Here is a 23,444-nt window from a genome sequence, read left to right as displayed (position 1 = left end):
ACATGGGCCCCAGCAGTTGCGGCACGCAGGCCCAGTAGCTGTGGCTCACGGGCTCCAGAGCACAGGCCCAGTAGTGGTGGCGCACGGGCTTAGTTGCTCCACGGCATGTGGGATCCTCCTGGACCAGGGCTCGAACCGGCTTCCCCTGCCCTGGCACCACCCTGCGCCACCAGGGAAGTCCCTGAAAGTTTTTTTTTTAACTGAAGTGAAATTCACGTAGCGTGGAATTAACCATTTTAATGTGAACAGATCACTGGCTATTAGTACATTCATAATGTTCTACAACCACCACCTGTGCCTCATTTCAAAATATTTTCATCATCTCAAGAGGAAACCCTGTACCCATTAAGAAATTATTCCCTGTTTCCCTCTCCCCTAGTCTCTAGCAACTACCAATCTGCTTTCTGTCTCTAGATATTTTATATGTGGAATCATACTATATAATAAGTGACCTTGGTCAGGTCCTTTTGTATCAGGAACTTCTCTTAATAATGCCAAAGGAGCTCATTAACATGAAATTTTATACAGACAATAAAACCATTAGTCAAGAAGAACTAAGAACTAATAGGTACTTTAAGCATATATCACATAGGCAGTAACTAGAGTGTGGTTCAGATTAATTGCTAATACATAGCAATTACATTTCTTTTTTTTTCTTTTATTCACGCATTAATTTAGTAAATATTTACTGAGGTCTATTACAGTGATATGTACTAAGGATCAATGAAGAATAAGACTTAATCTTAATTAAGTACATAAAGGCACAGACGTGGAGAATAAACATATGGATACCGAGGGGGAAAGTGGAGGGATGGGAAGAATTGGGAGATTGGGATTGACACCCATACACTATTGATACTGTGTATAAAATAGGTAACTAATGAGAACCTGCTGTATAGCACAGGGAACTCTACTCAATGCTCAGTGGTGACCTAAATGGGAAGGAAGTCCAAAAGAGAGAGGATGTATGTATATGTATGGCTGATTCGTTTTGCTGTGCAGTAGGAACTAACACAACATTGTAAAGCAACTCTACTCCAATAAAAATTAATTTTAAAAAAAGACTTAATCTTTATCTTCAAAGGAACTCAGAGTAAATCCAGAGCCTGATTTTTGTCTTTTCTGGGTCTTCATCTCCAGTTGCTCTCCTTCTGTGCTGGTCCATCCTGGTCCATATGCACCAGCCCCTCAAGACCCTTCTCAACGTGGCTCCTAACTTTCCTCTCCTGCTTCACCTTCAGCCAGTCCCCGCTTCCCTGCGTTCCTCACTCGCACCAACTAGACCGCATTTCATGAACACTCTGTGCATCTTTTGCTTCAGTGTTGACCCATTTTCAAAACATGCCTTTTGCTGTGTGTGCCTTTTTGATTCTTGTCTTCCTTCCCTTCCGGTAACAGAGCCTGTCACACTCCCTCTGGGCTTCTGTAGCACCTTATCCACAGCTCTGAGTGAGTGATTCTTATGAGAAGCTTGTTCACAATATAAGTGCCTGGGTCCCACTTCTAGAAAGTCTCAATGTCTGGGATAAGGTTCAGCAGGTATATTTTGGAATAACCTTCCTAGGTATTTCTGATGTATTATCTCCATGTGAGAACCACAGTTCCAAGTGTTATGGTTGCAAGATATCACATTCCATTTCCATGTATCCTGTATATCTCTTTCTAATCACACTGGTTTGAGATTGTCTTGAGGTAGAACAATGACTTAATTACCTTTAACCTTGGCACAGAATCCATATAGGAACTGAAAACATTTGCTTTTGAGTGTCAGCTAGGGGAGAAGGATAGACATCTGTATCAAGTATTTCAATGGGAATTTATTTATTAATAAAGCCATTAGTAATTTACAAAAACCAACTTATAGATGCTGCTTACTGGGAACGATACCAGATGATTTTCCAAAATAGCTTAAGGAATGTCCTGCTGTTTGAGCCCGAGAGTTTGCTTCTCTCTCTATAACCTTGCCTTCTCCTCGGGTGGTTTATGAGGTCATTATGAGGGCCATTGAGTACCCATGGCCTCTCTCCCTGAGTCATCTAAACTAAGAGGCACCATGTAGTGAAACCCTTTCCCACTGTGCTGGTCTGGACAGAGATCAATTTTTAAAAATCAATATTAAAATGCTCTCGAGTACCAGTAGGTGACATCACATATTGTTTGACATACAATGTACATTTGAATTTATTTTGAAAAGACCTATTGAAAAACTATTTTGGAAAAAGAATAGAGGTTAGTGTTAATAGTAATTAGCACTGTTGTGACATTGCTCATGATATTTGTGGCTTTTTTTTTTTAGGGTTATGAATACTTTATTTTTTCTAGTATCACTTATTTTATTTTTTCAGAGAAGACTTTGATCTTTATTTCTAAGCTCTTTTTCATCTCCTATCACAAGTAACTGATTTTGTCCATATTTCCACGATTTGAATTTTTTCTCTTCATTTTATTTATTTTTAAAAAATTTTTATTGGCGTATACTTGATTTACAATGTTGTGTTAGTTTCAGGTGTGCAGCAATGTGAATCGGTTATATGTATACATACATCCACTCTTTTTTAGATTCTTTTCCCACATAGTCCATTACAGAGTATTGAGTAGAGTTCCCTGTGCTATACAGTAGGTCCTTATTAGGTGATATTCATGTTTTTAATATCTACGTCCCAATTAAAGTTGGTGTTGTATGATGTGCCTCTGAACCAACATTTTGTAGCAAGAATTAGGGATGAACTCGCTCCAGGTGAAATGACTTGTGATTCTCTCCTCAGTTAATCTGGTAGTGCTTGTGGAACCTGGTTTTAGTCAGTGCTTCAGAGGTATTTAAGGATCATATGTTTAATGAGTATTTGTTAGCAGAGTTATTTCCAAAAATAATAGTGCTACGGTCCACTAATGACAATGATCTTACCTAACCCTCCATCGGTAAGGTTCTTTTCCTTTGAGTGGTTCTTTTCCAGATAATGGGGATGATATGCACTGCCCTAAGGTTGCCAGGTTTAGCAAATAAAAATACAGGCGCCCAGTTAAATTTGAATAATGGTGTATAACAGGTAAAAAATGAGTACCTATACATACTTACACTAAGAAATTATTCATTGTTTATCTGAAATTCAAATTTAACTGGCATCCAGGAATTCCCTGGTAGTCCAGTAGTTAGGGCTCTGTGCTCCCATAGCAGGGGGCATGGGTTTGATCCCTGGTTGGGGAGCTAAGATCCTGCAAGTCACATGGTGTGCCCCCCCCAAATTTAACTGGCACCCTATGTTTTATATGGCAACCGTAGCCCTAACTAAAATCTCTCACTCTGCACCCTAACCTCTGCCCCAGGGACTAGACAGGCTACTGGAGTGAGACGTGCTTCCTGAGTCCACGGAGCAGAAACAAATGAGCACTCCTAACTGATGTACAATATACTCAGAAACTACTGCTAATCATTTGAACTTGTACTTCCTGTGCCTGATAAAGCAGAAAATTATTTCCTGGTTGAAATGTCCCTAAAAAGTACATTGACCATACCTCTAAATGCAAGAAGAGTGTGTTTTAGTGTGATAAATTGGAAGGTACTGACAGAAGCAGAATGAAATGAAAATACGAGGCTAATTAGAAATAGCCTACAAGGAGTAATTATTGCCTTTCATTTGTACCCCAGCTCAAAAGATTAAGCAACATTCTCAGATGTTTCTGGAATGGAAAAACTTACTTCCCCGAACAGCAGACACTGAATCTCGATGGAATTACCAAATTCCAGCTAAAATTCCTGAGCTTCAGGATTTTAGTTTCAAATATGGATGTTACTCAAGCCTACCCATTGCTTCTCAGGGTCTAGGTAAGTACACCTGTAGCTTTTTTTTTTTTTTTTTTGCGGTATGTGGGCCTCTCACTGTTGTGGCCTCTCCCGTTGCGGAGCACAGGCTCAGGACACGCAGCCTCAGTGGCCATGGCTCACGCGCCCAGCCGCTCTGCGGTATGTGGGATCTTCCCGGACCGGGGCACGAACCCGCGTCCCCTGCATTGGCAGGCGGACTCTCAACCACTGCGCCACCAGGGAAGCCCTCACACCTGTAGCTTTTAAAACAACTTCATAGACTGTTCTCGCTCCAAGATTCCTCAACACATAGGGCCCTGGTGGGTGACCTTGATTATAGTCATAGAGAATGTCAGTGACCCCTGAATGGAATCAAAACTAGGACTCTGGTGCACTTAGCCTCAAACCCAGGGAATGAGGATGATGTCTTAGAAGAGAAATGACTGCTGGTGCCGTGAAATGAGTACATCCCCTGCCTGGGAGGGACAGTTGTTGGGATTGGGGGACATGCCCCCCACATAAAATGAAAGGAAGGATTTAGTTGCTATTAAACAACCAAAATAAAAAAAAAGTTCCTCGGGAATAAAATTAGACTTGTCAGTTATCCCCTGGAAGTTTATCCACACAGCACATCCTTCAAGCATCTTTTACATTTAGCAATGATTTTACTTGAGTGTTCTTTTATGACCCCAATTGCTGTTGTTTACAACAGAAAAGTTTTTAAAAGTTCCATTGACCAAGCCACCTCCGAGTTCCTCGGTAAGAGGATAATCTGGTGTTCGTCTGAGACAGTGATTTATTCCTTGCATGGAGTTGGGATCAAGTAGCGCTTTAGACAAAAATCACATAACTGGAGAGTAAACCAGGAACACCCCCCGCCCCCCCCCCACACCTGATATCCAGCCCTCAGCTGGCATTTGTAACACTGAGCATGACAACATGGACACTGAATAGGAAAACACGTTATCACTCGCATTCTTCCTTTCTCTTAGTTTTGGCTGCAGAGATGGCAAGTGCTAGAAGTGACAAAGCTTTACAGCTTCACAAAGTACAATTAAAAAATATGTAATTAGGATTAGGGGACCATAGATGTTCAGAACCAGAAAAGACTCCTTCAATTTCTAGATGAGGAAATGGAGGCCAGAGAGTTGAAGGGCCTCCCATGATCAGTTATCACTCAAAGATTGCAAAGCTTCCCAACCCTGCTGGGCAGAAAAGCAACGCTGGCTTGGATGAAACTTTTGGAACAATAGTCTCTATTGTTTTGTTTATCATCACATCACCCAGGCCAAGCCCTGTCTAGGTGCTTCACACATAGCATTCCTTGTCCATTCACCTGCACTAGGTAAGTATCATTACCTGTATTCAAAGATGAGGAAATGAATAAATGGAGAGGACAGATGTATTTGCCAGCACAGAACTGAAACCTAAGTTTATTTCATTCCGAAATCCATGCTCTTTCCAGGAAGTCTTGCTGATCCCTTGAATATTATTTGCTCTTTTTAATCAATAATTAACATAATTGTGTCTTTTTAGCTATTAGACATACTATCCTTTGATTATTTTGGTCTCATTGATTTTATATTTAGAGTACTATTATCAGATATTTGCCTCCTTCCTAGAATTTCTCTATTTAGCACTTAAATAGTTAAATGGAAAATTTCATCCTGTTTTTCTTCATAATTTTCAGACCGACAGGTTCTTGATCGCTTTATTTACTCTTACTGTGATGTTGACAAAGGGACGGATTAAAAAGGAAAATAGTTCAAATGAAGAAAATCTGAACATAACTAGGTTATTTTCTCAATAATCAAGGAAAAATAAGATCCAAATTGTTCTAAATATAATTTCATCATGACTTTGTGTTATTTTGTTTGTGTGTGTGTGTGTGTGTGTGTGTGTTTTAATTAATTTATTAATTTATTTATTTTTGGCTGCATTGGGTCTTCGTTGCTGCGCGTGGGCTTTTCTCTAGTTGCGGCGAGCGGAGGCTACTCTTCATTGAGGTGCGTGGGCTTCTCACTGCGGTGGCTTCTCTTGTTGCGGAGCATGGGCTCTAGGCACGCGGGCTTCAGTAGTTGTGGCTCGCGGGCTCTAGAGCGCAGGCTTAGTGGTTGTGGCGCACGGGCTTAGTTGCTGCGCAGCATGTGGGATCTTCTCGGACCAGGGCTCGAACCCGTGTCCCCTGCATTGGCAGGCGGATTCTCAACCACTGCACCACCAGGGAAGCCCTGGGTTTTGTTTGTTTTGTTTTTTTTAAGAAGATGTTGGGGGTAGGAGTTTATTAATTAATTTATTCATTTTTGGCTGTGTTGGGTCTTCGTTTCGGTGCGAGGGCTTTCTCTAGTTGTGGCAAGCGGGGGCCACTCTTCATCGCGGTGCGCAGGCCTCTCACTATCGCAGCCTCTCTTGTTGCGGAGCACAGGCTCCAGACGCGCAGGCTCAGTAGTTGTGGCTCACGGGCCCAGTTGCTCCGCGGCATGTGGGATCCTCCCAGACCAGAGCTCGAACCCGTGTCCCCTGCATTAGCAGGCAGATTCTCAACCACTGCGCCACCAGGGAAGCCCGCCCTGTTTGTTTTATTTTTAAACAATAAAATCATTTAGGGCTGCAAGTCATCTCTTCCCTCCCCACCTCCCTACCTACCTAGTTTTAACTGTATCCAGTAGGTTTCTTTTTTTTTTTAATTTATTTTTTATTTATTTATTTTTGGCTGCATTGGGTCTTTGTTGCTGCACGCAAGCTTTCTCTAGTTGTGGCGAGCAGGGGCTACTCTTCATTGCGGTGTGCGGGCTTGTCATTGCCGAGGCTTCTCTTGTTGCAGAGCACAAGCTCTAGGCACGTGGGCTTAGTAGTTGTGGCTCACGGGCTCTGGAGCGCAGGCTCAGTAGTTGTGGCGCACGGGCTTAGTTGCTCCGCGGCTTGTGGGATCTTCTCGGACCAGGGCTCGAACCCGTGTCCCCTGCATTGGCAGGCGGATTCTTAACCACTGTGCCACCAGGAAAGCCCCAATAGCTTTTGATATAACTTTTTTTCTTATTCTCTTTTGGATGCTTAATTTGTGTCTTCAATTCTGATTTCCTCTTTGAACCAAGAATTATGTGGAAGAGGTTTCTTAATTTTTCAATAATTACGGCATTAAAAAAAACTTTTTATTATTGATTTCCTATTTGAAAGTTAAAAAACAAATCTCTGCTTTGGGAAAATTAGCAAAAAAATTTTTATGCCAAGATTAATTTGTGTATTAGATGAATATCAGAAGAAAAAAATGTGCAGTTTATTGTATTTTTCAAGCCCCTCCTACCTTTGCCTTAATTGCATATTTGACCTGTCAAATTCTGAGGCAATAATATTTGAAACATTCCACAACAAAAATGTTTTCATCAATGTCTCCTTGTATTTCTGGGATTTTTGCTACATATTTTTGGCTACTATGTTGTTTATCAATGCTTATGACTTATACAGAGCTTCTTCATTAATTAATTTTTTTCCCATTACATGTTATTCCTCTTTGACCCCGTTAATGATTTTGACCTTAAATTACATTTTAATTGATATTCATGTTGCCATTCATGCTGGGTTTGTATTTTATTTGCATTTACTTAATTCCCCATTTTTCTTTTTTGCTGTTTATGTCTTTCTTGGAGCACTGGGGACTGTAGCTGTGGCCAACCAGTAATTTCATGTGGATTCTCTCTTAGTTTAGTATATATAGTGGGACTTCCTGTCCTCACAACACTCTCCAAATCATGGTCCATATTCCATTGGGATCTTAAACCAAATATTAAAAAATGAGTCATCCTTCATTCAATAAATATTTATCGAACACCTGCTGTGTGGCAGTGTTGTAGGTCATGGGAATATATTTGTAGTGAAAAAACATACATGGAGCTTACATTCTAGAAGAAGGGACAGATCAAAAACAAGTCAAAATGAACAGTATAATTACAAAATATAAGCGCCACACACAGTGTAAGCAGTGCTGTGATGGGGTCCTGTGAGGAGGCCTCATTTAAGCTGACCCGTTAAGAGGGGAAAGAACCAGCCGTGTGAAGAGATGAGCAACAGCTTTCCAGGCTTGCGGAGCAGCAAGGCAAGGGCGTCAAAGTAGGAAGGAGCTTGAAGTGTTTCTTGAAACGTCCTAGAAACAGTCAGAAGGCAGAGTGGCTGAAGCATTGTGAGTCGGCTAGGGACAGGGCAGAGGGTCAGTCATACAAAAGGGGTCAAAGGGGCGGGGGTGAGATCATGCATGGACTGAGTGCCATTGGCTCCTAATAGCATGGACTCTCTTGTTGTAGTTTCTGTGTTCCAGAATAGTCCATAAATTTCTGTTGGTTCAAGTTGTGGATCCCTCATGAACGTGGTTTGGTTTTACGTTAATCCTCTAACAAAGCCTTGTCTGGGGCTGGAGTGTTCATCCCTGCAGACATGTTGTGGCTGCGTCTTCAGCATTTGCTGTCTTCCGGGAATCCCAAACGGGATCCTTGACCTCTTAAATGAATTTTTGAAAAAATTTATATACATTGGAGTTCACTCTTTGTGCTGTAAATTTCTATGGGTTTTGACAGAAGCATAGTGTCATATCCATCATTATAGTACCATGCAGAATAGTTTCACCACCTAAAATATCCCCTTGCTTCACCTAGTTGACTCTCTTCCCAAACCTGTCGTTACTTCTTTGGAGATAGTTTTGGTATTCTAAGGGCAGGACAGCCAAGAAAAGCCACTATCACCCACTGCCTCGCAGCAGACAGCCTGGGGATGAATGTAGCCTCCCATCTGGCTGGAAACAGAAAGGCATACTACATACAGAATTGTAGAACAGGTAAGTGACTGCCACTCTAGAGCCAGAAATGCTACATTTATAAACATGCACTATTAGACAGCCTTTTTCTTTGGACACTGTGGTAAACTAAATTATTGTCCCCAGTTCTTCATCTCTCCCTGCCTCCACACTCTTTGGAAGGTATTTCCCCAGCCTTTGACTGTGAGCTTGGTCATGTGACTTGCTTTAGCCAATGGGATGTTAGCAGACATAAGTCTGGGCTGCCCACTGGTCCCAGGAGAAGGATGAGAGTCATGTGGATGAGAGCTACTGCTATGGTCAGTTTGCGTACCCCCAAAATTCATCTGTTGAAATTCTAATCCCCAAGGTGATGGTATTAGGAGGTGGGACCTTTGGAGGTGATTAGGTCATGAGGGAGAGCCCTCATGATTGGGATTAGTGCCCTTATAAAAGAGACCCCACAGAGCTCCCTTCTGCCATGTAAGGACACAGAGAAAAGATGGCCATCTGAACCAGAAAGTCCTCACCAGACACCAGATCTGTTTGTGCCATGATCTTGGAATTCCAGCCTCCAGAAATATGAGAAATAAATGTTTGTTGCTTATAAACTACCTAGTTTATGATGTTTTGTTTTAGCAGCCCAAATGGACTAATACCGCTACCCTAGCTGACCCTCCCTAGGGACCCACAAAGTGTGAGTGAGAAATAAGTGCTTCCCATTGCATGCCACTGAGATTAATACAGCAAGAGCTAATAGATACAGGCACAGTGTTTATTTAGATGAGACGTCTCTGGAACCCTCAAAGCGAAATGAAAGGCTTGGTAGAATCCGTTTTCCCTCTTAAAAATATTGTCTGATCACCACTGACAAATGCATTTAAAAAGTGATTGTCTTCTAAGACAGGAGAGTGTTGTTGTGGTCCTTTTGTATTTTAAAACCTGCCAAATAATGAAGGCATTTTAAACGTTGAACACTTCAAAGGTTCTCACGAGGCCAGTGGCCGCGGCTTATTTTAACGTGCCAAAGGATGTGAATGAGTGCTTTAATATGTTCCCTTTTTCAGAGCAGATTGTCAAGACCGGATCAATGTACTTGACGTGAGTTAATTATGTACCTTCATTATTATATTTCAAAGAGAGCAGTGTTTCAACACAGATAATGATTCTGAAATTCTTTCTCTTGTGGTGTACCCTGATGGCTCTTTTGATTCTCTTTCTAACCTCCTGCAAAACTCACTGCCCCCTGCCGACACACACACATCCTATCCCAAAAAGTCCATGTTTCTATGCTTTCCAGAAACATCTGTTCTTTGTTTTTAACCTCTTGGAAAAAACTGTTCTATAAATAGGGTTTTTTTCCCATTTTTTTCTAGTTTTATTGAGATATAATGGACATATAACATGGTATTCGTTTAAGGTGTACAACATAATGATTTGATATATGTTTATATTGCAAAATGATCACAATAGGTTTAGTTGACATCCATCACCTCACATAGTTGCAATTTTTTTCCTTGTGATGAGAACTTTTAAGGTTTACTCTCAGCAACCTTCAAAAATACAATACAGTATTGTTAACTGTAGTTACCATGCTGTACATTAGATTCCCCAAACTTATTTATCTTATAACTGGAAGTTTGTACCTTTTGACCACCTTCACTCATTTCCCCTTCCCTCAGCCTTCTGTACCCCCCAACTATCATCAGTCTTTTGCCTGAACCTTATCATTCAGCCTAGCTCTAGCTCTTGGTTGTCTCCTTTTTTTTTTTAATTTTATATTATTTATTCTTTTATACAGCAGGTCCTTATTAGTCATCAGTTTTATACACATCAGTGTATACATGTCAATCCCAATCGCCCAATTCATCACAACACCCGCCCACCCCCCCGCCACGTTCCCCCCTTGGTGTCCATGAGTTTCTGCACATTAATTTTGCATCCTGCTACTTTACCAAATTCATTGATTAGCTCTAGTACTTTTCTGGTAGCATTTTTAGGGTTCTCTATGTATAGTATCATGTCATCTGCAAACAGTGACAGTTTTACTTCTTCTTTCCCAATTTGTATTCCTTTTATTTCTTTTTCTTCTCTGATTGCCACGGCTAGGACTTGCAAAACTATGTTAAATAATAGTGGTGAGAGTGGACATCCTTGTCTTGTTCCTGATCTTAGAGTGCTTTCAGTTTTTCAACATTGAGAATGATGTTTGTCATATATGGCCTGTGGGTTTGTCATATATAGCCTTTATTATGTTATTATGTTGAGGTAGGTTCCCTCTATGCCCACTTTTTGGAGAGTTTTTATCATAAATGGGTGTTGAATTTTGTCAAAAGCTTTTTATGCATCTATTGAGATGATCATATGGTTTTTATTCTTCAATTTGTTAATCTGGTGTATCACATTGATTGATTTGTGTATATTGAAGAATCCCTGCATCCCTGGGATAAATCCCACTTGATCATGGTGTATGATCCTTTTAATGTGTTGTTGGATTCTGTTTGCTAGTATTTTGTTGAGGATTTTTGCATCTATATTCATCAGTGATATTGGTCTGTAATTTTCTTTTTTTGTAGTATCCTTGTCTGGTTTTGGTATCAGGGTGATGGTGGCCTCATAGAATGAGTTTGGGAGTGTTCCTTCCTCTGAAATTTTTTGGAAGAGTTTGAGAAGGATGGGTGTTAGCTCTTCTCTAAATGATTGATAGAATCCACCTGTGAAGCCATCTGGTCCTGGGCTTTTGTTTGTTGGAAGATTTTTAATCACAGTTTCAATTTCATTACTTGTGATTGGTCTGCTTATATTTTCGATTTCTTCCTGGTTCAGTCTTGGAAGGCTATACCTTTCTAAGAATTTGTCCATTTCTTCCAGGTTGTCCATTTTATTGGCATAGAGTTGCTTGTAGTAGTCTCTTAGGATGCTTTGTATTTCTGCGGCGTCTGTTGTAACTTCTCCTTTTTCATTTCTAATTTTATTGATTTGAGTCCCCTTCCTCTTTTTCTTGATGAGTCTGGCTAATGGTTTATCAATTTTGTTTGTCTTCTCAAAGAACCAGCTTTTAGTTTTATTGATCTTTGCTATTGTTTTCTTTGCTCAGCTCAGTAAAACTTTATTCTGCTGTCTGCTGATGGGTGGGGCTGGGTTCCCTCCCTGTTGGTTGTTTGGCCTGAGGCAACCCAACACTGGAGCCTACCTGGGCTCTTTGGTGGGGCTAATGACAGACTCTGGGAGGGCTCACGCCAAGGAGTACTTCCCAGAACTTCTGCTGCCCGTGTCCTTGTCCCCACGGTGAGCCACAGCCACCACCCGCCTCTGCAGAAGACCCTCCAACACTAGCAGGTAGGTCTGGTTCAGTCTCCTGTGGGGTCACTGCTCCTTCCCCTGGGTCCTGATGCACACACTACTTTATGTGTGTCCTCCAAGAGTGGAGTCTCTGTTTCCCCCAGTCCTGTCGAAGTCCTGCAATCAATTCCCACTAGGCTTCAAAGTCTGATTCTCTAGGAATTCCTCCTCCCGTTGCTGGACCCCCAGGTTGGGAACCTGACTTGGGGCTCAGAACCTTCACTCCAGTGGGTGGACTTTTGTGGTATAAGTTTTCTCCAGTCTGTGAGTCACCCACCCAGCAGTTATGGGATTTGATTTTACTGTGATTGCGCCCCTCCTACCATCTCATTGTGGCTTCTCCTTTGTCTTTGGATGTGGGGTATCTTTTTTGGTGAGTTCCAGTGGCTTCCTGTCGATGATTGTCCAGCAGCTAGTCGTGATGCTGGTGTTCTCGTAAGAGGGAGTGAGAGCACATCCTTCTACTCCGCCATCTTGGTTTCTTATCTATAAATATGTTTAAACCTGTTCTATTTTGTTAAAAAATGCTTTCACGAATAGAAGAGTAGAAAAATAACATCTCTTTCAACTGAAGACTGCAATAATTTGTAAAAAATCACAATGGGACATGTGTAGTTGAGTTTTCATTATGTGTTAAAAATCTCCTGTCTGTACAAGAGGCATATGAGCCAGAGCAATGCTTCTCAATCTTGACTGCACGATAGAAGGGCCTGGAGAGATTGAAAAAATCCTGATATCCAGGCCACTCCCCAGACCCATTGCATCAGAAAATCTAGGGATGGAACCTGCAGCAGTCTGTTCTAAAATTCCCTAGGGTGATTCCAATGCACAGCAAAGAGGAAGCCACACTGACCTAGGGGAGTGGCAAGTTGTACCTGCTAGGTTTACGTGGATGGCTCAGTTAGGCTCTAGGCAGGAAACAGAATCCCCCCCATTTGTTTCACATGATGGGGCTTGAATGAACGGACTACTTCTGAGGGTGAGGTTTGCAGAGGCTAACAATGGAAGGAAGCTGTTACCAGCTCTAGGCCTGAATGGACAATGTGACTGGAGCCCAGTGAGACCCAGTTGCGTGGAGGAGCTGCTGTCCCCTGGGGCTGTGGTCACAGAGAGAAAGAACCATGGCCAGAGACATGAAACAGGGAGAGACAGGGGAAGAAATACTCCACTCTTGCTTTCTCCTTCCCTCCGATACAATCTGAGCTCCTCCAGCGGCCCTCATTGACCAAGCCCAACGGACGCCACCAGAAATGTACTGAGGAAGATGCAGCCCAAAGGGTCAGGCTCCAGTGGCACAGAGTGGGCTAGGGAAGGTATTAAGGGGATTTGGAGGCCAAACAGAATATAACCAACACAGCCGGCCAGGTTTTCTCAACCAAAACCAAAAGCAGAGTGTGTGGCCAAGTACTGAATACGATTTCTGAATGTAATTTTATAGAACACTTTATAAAACAGCGAACTTATTCATTTAAAGAATCATCTTTTAAAAAATAATCACATTTCATGAATTGGGATGGTTCCAGAAAATCCAAGGTGTATGATTATGACAGTTCAAACTTTATCCCTCATTCAACATTTAAAACAAAATATTTCGGGGAATTCCCTGTCAGTCCAGGTTGGGACTCCGAGCTTTCACTGCCGAGGACCCAGGTTCAATCCCTGGTCGGGAAACTAAGATCCCACAAGCTACATGGCATGGCCAAAAATAAAAATAAAGTATTTTTAAGTCTTTTGCGCCAGACACTGTGCTGTACTAGATACCAAAATCAAAGACAGAATAACCATTCTTAAAGATTTAAGAGTCTAGTGGGAAATACAGACAAGTTAGCGATGTTACATTTCACCAGCCCAGGGTGGTGCACCCCACTTCGGGGGCACTCCCTGCCCCCAACTCCAGGCACATGGTTCTGATGTCAGCTGAAAACTCACTGCAGTCAGCCTGGGCCATGTTTGGTACCTCTCCTCTCTGGCCACCGTTGGGTCCAGCCCGGGTTTTCCTCAGTGGAGATGTGGGCAGAGCTCTCTTTCCTCTGTGCTTATGAGGCTGTAAGACACATCCAGAGCTACCCGTGGTCTTTCTTCCAGCCTCATGGGGACAACCAGCCAGAGAATGGAGACATGGGAGAGGATGCATGAAAGAGAGGGAGGGTCCTGATGAGACTGGAGTGAGTCCTTGAGTCCAGCTGCACCTCAGCCACACGAGCCAATTCATGTCCCCTTTTGACGAAAGCGGCATTGAGCTGGGAGTCAATAGTGTTCTAACTAATACAGAAAGAATTGTCAATAAACTCTGAAGAGACGTATGATAGAGCCAAGCACAGGGTGTTACGGGATTTCTGAGAAGCTTGCCTAACCCAGCCTGAAGGGTCAGGAAGGTTGCTGGAATGATGTTGGGCCTAGGTCTTTCCTGGAGGCAATGGCATTGTAATTATGCTATTTTCACAAGCAAGAGTCTCAACTTAATGCCTACAGCGGCCTGGCAGATGACCAAAATAAGGGCAGTGGGCCAGGTGTGAGGCCATAGGGAGTGGTGAGGACGATGGTGAACTGGAGAGTGCCTGCTGTGTCTGGAAGGGGCTGGTGACATCCCTTCTAGACAATTGTAGCCCTGTTAGCATGTATCAGTTGTGTAGGGTTTCAGGAAAATCCCTTTTTTCACTGTATCACTACAATCTCCCTCTTTATGTTTCATAGTATTCCATATGCTGAAGTCCACTTTGATATTAATGTAGCTATTTCTGTTCTTTTGGTTAGTTTCAGTATATTTTTCCATCCTTTTACTTTTAACCCATCTGTGTCTTTTCATTTAAAGTGGGTTTCACATACGTATAATACACCATGTAAATATATAATACAACGTTGAATTCAGGAGTATGAAGAAAACTACAGCAGGCTAAAGACAGAGAGGCATGGGGGCTGCTATCTTAGGTGGGGTGGCCGGGAAGGCCTCTATAACGTGGCACTGAGCTCACTCCTGACAGAAGTGAGGCAGGAGGGGAGAAGCTTGTGGATGTTTGGAGGAAGGACTTTCCAGGTAGAGGGAACAAGGGCAGAAGCCCTGCAAGTTCTAAGAGAAGGTCAAGGTTGTCCTGGAGAAGTGAGGGGAGAACAGTAGGAGATGAGGTCAGACAGGTAGAAGGGCAGATCAGAGAAGCCTCCAAGGTTATGGATTTTACTTTGAATGATATGAGGAGCATGGCAGGTATTTGAGTAGAGGGTTGACATTGTCCAACTTCTGTTTTTAAAAGACCACTCCTTACACAGAACATATTGTAGTGGGGGCAGAAATGAAAACCGGGAGACGAGTCAGGAGGTACTGCCAAGGTCCAGGTGAGAGACATGGGTGGCTTGGACTAGGAGGTATTGGTGGCAGAAGTGAGGAGTGGCTAGATTCTGAAGACACTTCAAAGGTAGAACAAATAGGGTTTGTTGGTGGACTGAATGTGTGCTTGGGAGAAAAAAGAGGGGAGGGAGATGACTCCAAGGGTTTTTCCCTAGGCAATTAGAAAAATGGAGTTGTTATGTGAGACAGGGCAGGTGGAGGAGGCGTGGGATTGGGTAATCAAGGGTTCCATTTTGGACAGTGGATAGCACCCACACATAATTACTATTAATTGCACCCTGGCAGGACAAGATGGTAAGAGAGCATTTTTAATACCAGTTATTTTCCTCTTTGTTCACTCCCTGGCATTTCCTCCCACCCCACCTCCCAGCTTCATGTTAGCATCAATTACCTTCACATGTGATGGGATTAATGCACCCGGGGTGGTGGGGGAGGGGGGAGGGGGAGCGGGAGGGGGAGGGGAGAGAGGAGGAACCTCCCCAGGTACTCCAGTTACAAATCCTGGCACAGTGAGGGGTGAGCCACCACTGTGGGTACAGCTCATCAGCACTGGCTGCTCCCAGCAAGAAAGTAGCAAGATTTTCTTCACCTGGCATCTCTGTGAGCATCAGTAATTACCCCTGGGGACAGAGTAGACATGATTCTAATCAGTACAGGAGTCCCTGGCAGGTTTTGCTGTCTGATACCACGAACTGGAGAGGAAGAAGAGCAGGTTCTGCTTTGGAAAGGTTAGAAACATCTCATGCTAACAGGTAAGAAAACGTTCTCTTTGTCCTTTTCTTTTCTTTTTAATCTCATAGAATTTTCTAGAATTCTGCTTGGGGTACAGGCAGAGAGTTGTTTGCAGTAAAAATGGGTATTATAAGGTAACTATTTACATTTTCAAGGAAGCACGTTTTGCTCCTCAGGAGGAAGGTAAAGGGAAGTTTGTCCCATTCATTGTAAAGACTGACCACATGCTCCCCTCAGCCTGGCACAAACATGGGGTGCAGCAGTGCACGGGGCTTAGTGTGCTCAGCTAGCTGTTGCTATGGAATTTTGTCCCTGCAATCAGAGCCTCTGCCTTGATAACTTAATTGCACTTAAAAAAAAAAACACAAAAAGAACCCTTGAATTTGAGTAAATCCTGAGAATATCATGAAGGCTTTTGATTAATGTAAAATTAAAGCTCTTTCAGAAGCATTAATTGAATAAAAAAACCCACTATTCAAAGACCTGTAAGGATGGCCCAAACCATTTGAAGATATACAGTCATTATCTTAAAATCTGGTTAATTAAGGCACTAAGTGTCATCAAACACCTTGACTTCCGGGCACTTTATTTATATTTGACTTCCTGTCTCATTTTCTCGTTGTTCTGACCCTTTGATATCTATGTTTCCTTCCTGCATTGCCCTATCCTGAATCTTTTCCATGTTCGCTGGAAAATAAACCCTAGAATATTTCCAGCTCTCTTTCTCAGCATCCTTCTTGCTGACCAGGTGTGGATGAGATGTCATAATTAAAAGTGACCCATTTCTTCTGAGATTGCTGAGATAAAACATGCTTTTAGCTTGGCAGAAGAATTTTGTCTTTGTTGAAAGAAACAAACTGTAAGCATAATATTAAATCAGTATTAAGAGTGACAAACAATACACTTAAAAGTTTGGGAAATTACTATTCCCTCAAATAAGGTAAAAGAAACCATTAAGTTCTGAGCGAAACGTCACCCTCAAGCCCTTGGCACAATCATCTTACCAGCAGGCACGAGTCACCTTGATCTCTGTCGTGTGAAACCACAGGTACCACCTAGGATGCTTAGAGCTACACACAGGTCATAGAAGACCCACAATGCCCGAATATTTAGAAAATCGATTACCTTACAAAATAAATCTGTTGGTAGGGAGTGCTCCACACTTGGTTAATTCAACAATTCAAAGGTGTAACTGAACACAAATATCCTTTGTAGCTTTGTTGTTTGGGCTTTGGGGCTCACGTGTGTCCTGTTGGCAAGATGGCTGCAGCAGCTCCATCCAGAGGCCACATCTGAGGCAGGAAAAGCACTCAGTTTTCTCCCTTCCTTCACTTTTCAAAAGCATGGGAACCTTGCCCAAAACCACCCAGTGGACTTCCACTCACACCCGACCGGCCAAAGTTGTGTCACATGCTCATGACTAAACCCAAGCCAGCAAGGAGAGCAGATTACCATGGTTGTCTTAGACCCCACGATTCACCCCCCAAGAATGGGGAGAAGCTCTCCCTCTCACGAAGGGCATGACCCCCAAGACCTACATGAGGCAGAGTTCCGTTAGCAGGGGAGCATTGGGGGGGAGATGGCTACTGGGTGGGAATGATGGGCAGACATCTATGTTTTCCACTGCCCATCTTCCTGTCTCCCTAGCTGCCCCTTTATAGCCCCCTTACTTACTCCTCTTCTGTCTGCCTGTCCTTGAAATACTAGGATTCCTCAGCACCCAGCCCGGGCCATCTTCTCTTCTCTGTGTGTGCTCCCTCAGTCCTGTGGTTTTAAATGCCATCTACACGTTGGCAACCCTCAAAATCGGTATCTTCTGCCCAGACCTCTCTCCTCTGAGTTCCATATTTGGACATCTAACTTCCCACGTGACAGCTCTACTTACATGTCTCAGAAGCATCTCAAACATAATACTCCCAAAACCGAGCTTTTTATTTTCCCCCAAACCAGCCCCTTCCCAGGTTTTCCATCTTAGTAAATGGCACTCCATCTGCCAGGTGTCTCATGACAGGCGTTTGGGAGTCAGTCTTGACTCTTACCCTCCCTAACTGCCCATCACAACCACTCTTCTTTTATTCAACATGGCATCGAGCACGCTGCTCCTACAATAGGTGTCCAGCCCACAGTAGGTGCTCAACAAATACTTGTTGAAAATGATTGAGTGTGCTTGTATGGTACATCCCTTGACTGGAGAGTGGAAACACGGAAGTTTAGAAAGAGCCTGAGGGTAATAACATGGGACATTCTGATAAAGGTGTTCATTTGGGGATGAACTGAAAGAAACATTGACAGTGCTTTCTGAGAGTTATGATGCCACTCTTCCTCCCCAAGTCAAACATAAGCCCACCAATCTTTCGGCAGGACTTCCATGAGCACTAAAAGTGTAGAGGTGAAATCTTACAATTTACTTGGAGCTTCTCTCAGGTACATTGGCTTCCTTATGGCTCCTGGTAGCAATGCCACATTCAATGGTCCAGTGCACAATGAGGGCCCAACGTGAATTGACATTGTGATGCATGGTCTGCATTTTCTCTCAGTAAGTCTTGTGATCAGCAACTACTGAAATGAAGAGTTGAGAGATGTTGTTCTTTTCTTTTCCAACATCAGTGACACTGATGGCTGTGATGTTGAAAAGATGGAGGATTTTAACAGTCAGCTACTGCTGCATAACAAGCACCTATAAAATCTTGGTGGCAATGAGAATTTATTTCCCATGCACCTGCAGCTTGGCTGAAGTGGCTCCTCTGGGCTGGGTATTGCTGGGGTAGTGCTTCAAGCCATCGATCTGGCTGGGTTTGATGGTGAAGAGGTGAATGTTCCACATGTATTCATTGTGGGTCCCACTCAAGGGAAGTTCTTCTCACACTAATGACAAAAAACACAGGAGGGCAAGTGGAAATTCTTGAAGCTTCTTAAAGCCAAGACTCAGAGCTGGCACACTGCCACTTTAGCTAGTTAGTCAAAGCAAGCTGTAAGAACAAGCTCAGAGTCAAGGGCTTTTCTGGGATGATCTACAGAGCTACAGGGCAAAAAGCGTGGATACAGGGAGGAGTGTTGAATTGGAACAACACTTCAATCTGCCCGAGTATATACTACACATCAAAGAAAACGAAGAGAAAGCTTGTGTTCAGCTGGAACTGATCAAGTCCAGGGTGGGGCTGCATCTCCCTCTGCTCCTGTCTGCTTTTCATTGTAACTCAAACTATACCTTATGGTCCCTTTGAAACAGACTACCCAATATAGGTTCCATCCCTCCCCAATTCATTCCATTTTTTATCTATTCAGTAACACCCAGACTACTTCCCGGGATGGTGCCCTGGACGTTGATTTCTTAGTATGGTTGTTATGGGAAGCTTTTCATTTCACATCTGCTGACACAATTTGCTGTCTCTCTAAAATAAAAAATAAAAAAAAAAAGAGAAAGAGAAAGAGACTCATACTCTGATGGCTGTAAAGGATAATGAGTGATTTGTTCAGAGCTACATACAAATCAGACTAGCATCTTCCAGACAGAATCACTAATATAATTTTAAGCCCACACACTTTACAAATGCGAACACCCCAGTGCAGCTGGGTTGCCATGGGCAACCAGGGCATGCCAGCTTGTGATCTGAAACAGGCTGATGTCTCCCAGCCTGGGAAGCACATTCTGCAGACAGACTCCAAGGGAGGAGAGGATGTTAGTGTTGGCTCTGATCTGGCCGCCACACAAATGCACCCCTGTGATGGTTTGGATTAGTTCTCATCTGAACTGCGCAGCTTTTTAAAACTCCTATTTACACAGGACTTCTTCAGTATCCCCTCTGTGTGTGTGTTGAAGCAGGCTGGGGAATGGAGTGGGGAGAGTGTGATGGAGCCGTGTGGACTAGAGCAGGCAACGAGAAACTCCACCCATAGCTGCTGACGGTCTGAGGTCAGAGCAGCAAAAAGGATGCCCAGGTCAGAGGCCAGGAGGCAGGCTGGTTGGTCAACTGGAAAGTGGGCTCAATGGGTCTTCCCCAGAAGAGGTCCTGATCAGATGTTGGGAGCTGATGTACGCTGGTTGGAAAAACAAGAGCAAGAAACAGGAAGGCATGAAGAGGAAAGAGAGGGTGGTTTTGGGCAAAAACAAACACTGGGAGTGGGGTGAGGGGCAGACAGGTCCCATTAAAAGGGCTGGAGGGAGGGGATGGCACAGAGGAATGACCTGTGATGACTCCACTTAAATATGTCAATACAAACCTAAATTCATTGTCAAAAGAGCCTGTCTCAGTCATCTAGGGCTGCCATAACAAAATACCATACACTGGCTTAAACAACAAACATTACTTCTCACAGCTCTGGAGGTTAGAAACCCAAGCATCATGGTGGCAGTGTGGTGGGGTCCTTGCTGAAGTTCTCTTCCTGGTTTATAGATAGCTGACTTCTCCTTGTCTCCTCACATTGTGAAGAGAGATCACCTCTCTCGGGTCTCTTTTTGTAAAGGCGCTAATCCCATTCGTGAAGGCTCTACTCTCATGACCTTGCTACTTTCCAAAGGTCCCATCTCCAAATATCACCATATTGGGGATGAGGGCTTCAACATATGAATCTGGGGGGAGAGGACACAAACTATGAATTATAGGATGTTCCTGGTGAGAGCGCCACTGATAGTCACAAGAATCATGAAAACATTTAGTTAAGAATTAGGTGGTTTTTTATTATACCATAACATGATCTGTCCCCACCTCACTGACTAGTCTCGGTCAGATTCAAAGAAGAGCAGACTGGTTGAGAGATAGATCCCACACCCGCCACTGAAGAGCACACTCCTTGACTTAAAGCTGAGGCGTCTATGTCAGTTTGCACACCTGCTACAACAGGGAGGTGCCTCAGGTGGGAACAACGAGAGCAGAAGGTCTTAGATGAAGCTAACACCGGGTGTTCCTGGACCGTGGGGAGACCCAGAAGCCTCAGGGTTTGTGTGAACTGGGGTCAGGAAAGTCCTTTTTTTCCTACCTTTTTTTTGGTGAGAACATTTAAGTTCTACTCTCTTAGCAAATTTCAATTATATCAATACTACATTGTCATCAACCACAGTCACCAAGTTATCCATTAGATCCTCAGACCTTATTCACTTTATAACTGAAAGTTCATAGCCTCTGACCAACCCCTCCCTATTTCCCCACCCCCAGCCCCTGGCAACCACCACTCAGCTCTCTGTTTCCATGAGTTTGACTTCTGTTTTAGATTCCACATATAAGTGATATCATACAGTATTTGTCTTTCTCTGTCTGGTTTATTTCACCTAGCATAATGCCCTTCAGTTTCATTATTCATATTGTTGCAAATGACAGGATTTCCTTCTTTTTTTCCTTGCTTTTTAAGGCTGAATAATATTCCATTAAAGATATAATGTATATGTGTGTATATATCACATTTTGTTTATCTATTCATCCGTCCACAGACACTTAGGTTGTTTCAATACCTTGGCTATGGTAAACAACACTACTGTCAGCTGGGGAGTATGGATATCTCTTTGAGACAATGATTTCATTTCCTTTGGATATATATGCATTCCAGAAGTGGAACTGCTGTTTCATTCTATTTTTAATTTCTTGAGGAACCTCCATACCGTTTTCCTTAGTGACTGCGCTAGTTTACACTCCCACCAACAGTGCACAAGAGTTCCCTTTTCTCCACATCCTGGCCAGTACTTATTACTTGTCTTTTGGATAATAGACACCCTAACAGGTGTGAGATGAGGAGAGTCTTCGAGGTGCAGCAAAGAAATCATAAAAAGCACCTGGGAGATCACCTGGTCGAACCTCCTCACTTCACAGACACTAAAATTAAAGTCACAGAAGTTAAACAATTTGTCCAAGGTCAGAAAACCAGAGAGGGGCATGTGTGTACAGACCATGGAGCAGTGGGGAGCCCCTAGGCTCCAAGCAAAGGGATGGGGTGAGGAAAGGGGGCTTCAGGAAAGTGGATCTGGGGTCAAGAAGGATCAAGGATGAGAGCAGCAAGAGTCAGGGAGACCCAGAAACGACCCAGGCTGTGGGTCATGGTAACAGAGGGTAGTAGGAGGACTGAATGACTTGGTGGCTGGGGATGGAAGGTGAGAAAGAGGAAAAGAATGACTCAACTTCTGAGTTTGAGCAGCTGGTCAAATGGTGGCTCTGCTTCCAGGAAAGTGGGCAGTAGAAAGAGTCAAAAAGGACTCAGGCTCTGAGGATGGTCCAAAGTGGGGGTCATTCTGGGGAAACCAGGCTGGAGCAGCATTGGGAAGGTGGTGATCCAGGAGCCAGTGAGACAGCCAAGAGGAGAGATTCTGCAGCCAGTGAAGGCTGCCCTGGACCTTTAGGAACAGAGGGACCCCCCACCTCCGCCTCCCAAACCTCATGCAAGGGCCAGCATGGAGGCCTGGCTCCAGAGTTGCCTCTTGGTCGTATCTCCCTCGTTCTTGAATCCTCTGGCTTCGTGTTTCCTATTGTCACCCCCAAGCTCTGATCCTTTATAAGCTGTGTGCACAGTCACCTCTGAATCACTAACCTTGACGATCACTCCCTGCGCATGTGGACTTCAGTGACCCTGACATTTCTGAATGAGAACAAGGCGCCCTCCACCTAAAACTTCCCTGGTCCCCTCACCCTACAATGACCCTGTGGTGACCTCACTCGACAGTGACCCCTGTGGTGACATGTCCAGACCTCTCCTGTGCGCCAGCCCTCCATTTCCAATTGCTGGATGGACCTCTCTACCTGGATATCTCAAAAGGAGATTCAATTCAATACGCCCCCAGTGGAATGAATTATCTTATATTGCACGTCTTTTTACTCTCCCCATGTTCTCCTAATCGCCTCTTCCCATTCACCTCATTCAGAATCCTGGTGCCGTCTTCCATCTCCCCAGCCTCCAGAGTCATGGGACCCTGTTACCGACACACATCCTGCATCTCCATTCCCACTACCATCTTGCTTCAGGCCCTCTGCAATTCTCTCCGAGACTCCTGCAAACGGTCTCCGTCCCTCTCCATCTCTCTCCTTCGTGCTGCAGAGAGAATGGTCCTACGACGTCTTGTTAAGGTGGCTTTTCATTTTCTTAAGGACAAAATCCAGCCTCCTAAGTATGACATACACTAGATACACGGGGGTCAAGATTGTTTGACTTGCTCTGTCTCTTCCTGGAAGGCACTGCCCCTCTAGTCTGCCTGGAAAACTAATACTTATCTTTCCAGTGGCTTCTCCCTTGAGAAGCGTCTCCCCACCCTGACCTCTCCAGCCAGCGTTAAGTGCTTCCTCTCTGTGTAGTTCCAGGGCTCCAACAGACCTGCTGCTTATCAGAGTGTTAAAATTACTGGCTCACCTGTCTGTCCTCTGTTTTGTCTTCATAGCCCCAGCGTCTAGCCCAATATCTGGTATAGGTCAAGCACTTAATAAATGCTGATCGGGCTTCCCTGGTGGCGCAGTGGTTGAGAGTCC

The 23,444-nt window shown here is 43.7% G+C and overlaps 1 protein-coding gene across 1 annotated transcript in view; it reads left to right on the top strand.

Annotated features, from left to right (window-relative positions):
- Positions 1 to 23,444, top strand: part of TEX26 (testis expressed 26) — a gene marked incomplete at its 3' end in the record, with an annotated part of 39,768 nt that overhangs the window by 11,251 nt on the left and 5,073 nt on the right. Inside the window, exon 4 of the mRNA XM_082675642.1 lies at positions 3,655 to 3,823. Coding sequence (XP_082531768.1) covers positions 3,655 to 3,823 — 169 coding nt within the window. The remainder of the gene's footprint in view (positions 1 to 3,654; positions 3,824 to 23,444) is intronic.

The sequence above is a fragment of the Grampus griseus genome, assembly GCF_964374135.1.
Source record: "Grampus griseus genome assembly, chromosome: 18".
Lineage (NCBI taxonomy): Eukaryota > Metazoa > Chordata > Mammalia > Artiodactyla > Delphinidae > Grampus > Grampus griseus.
This window is presented reverse-complemented; position numbering and strand designations above follow the sequence as displayed.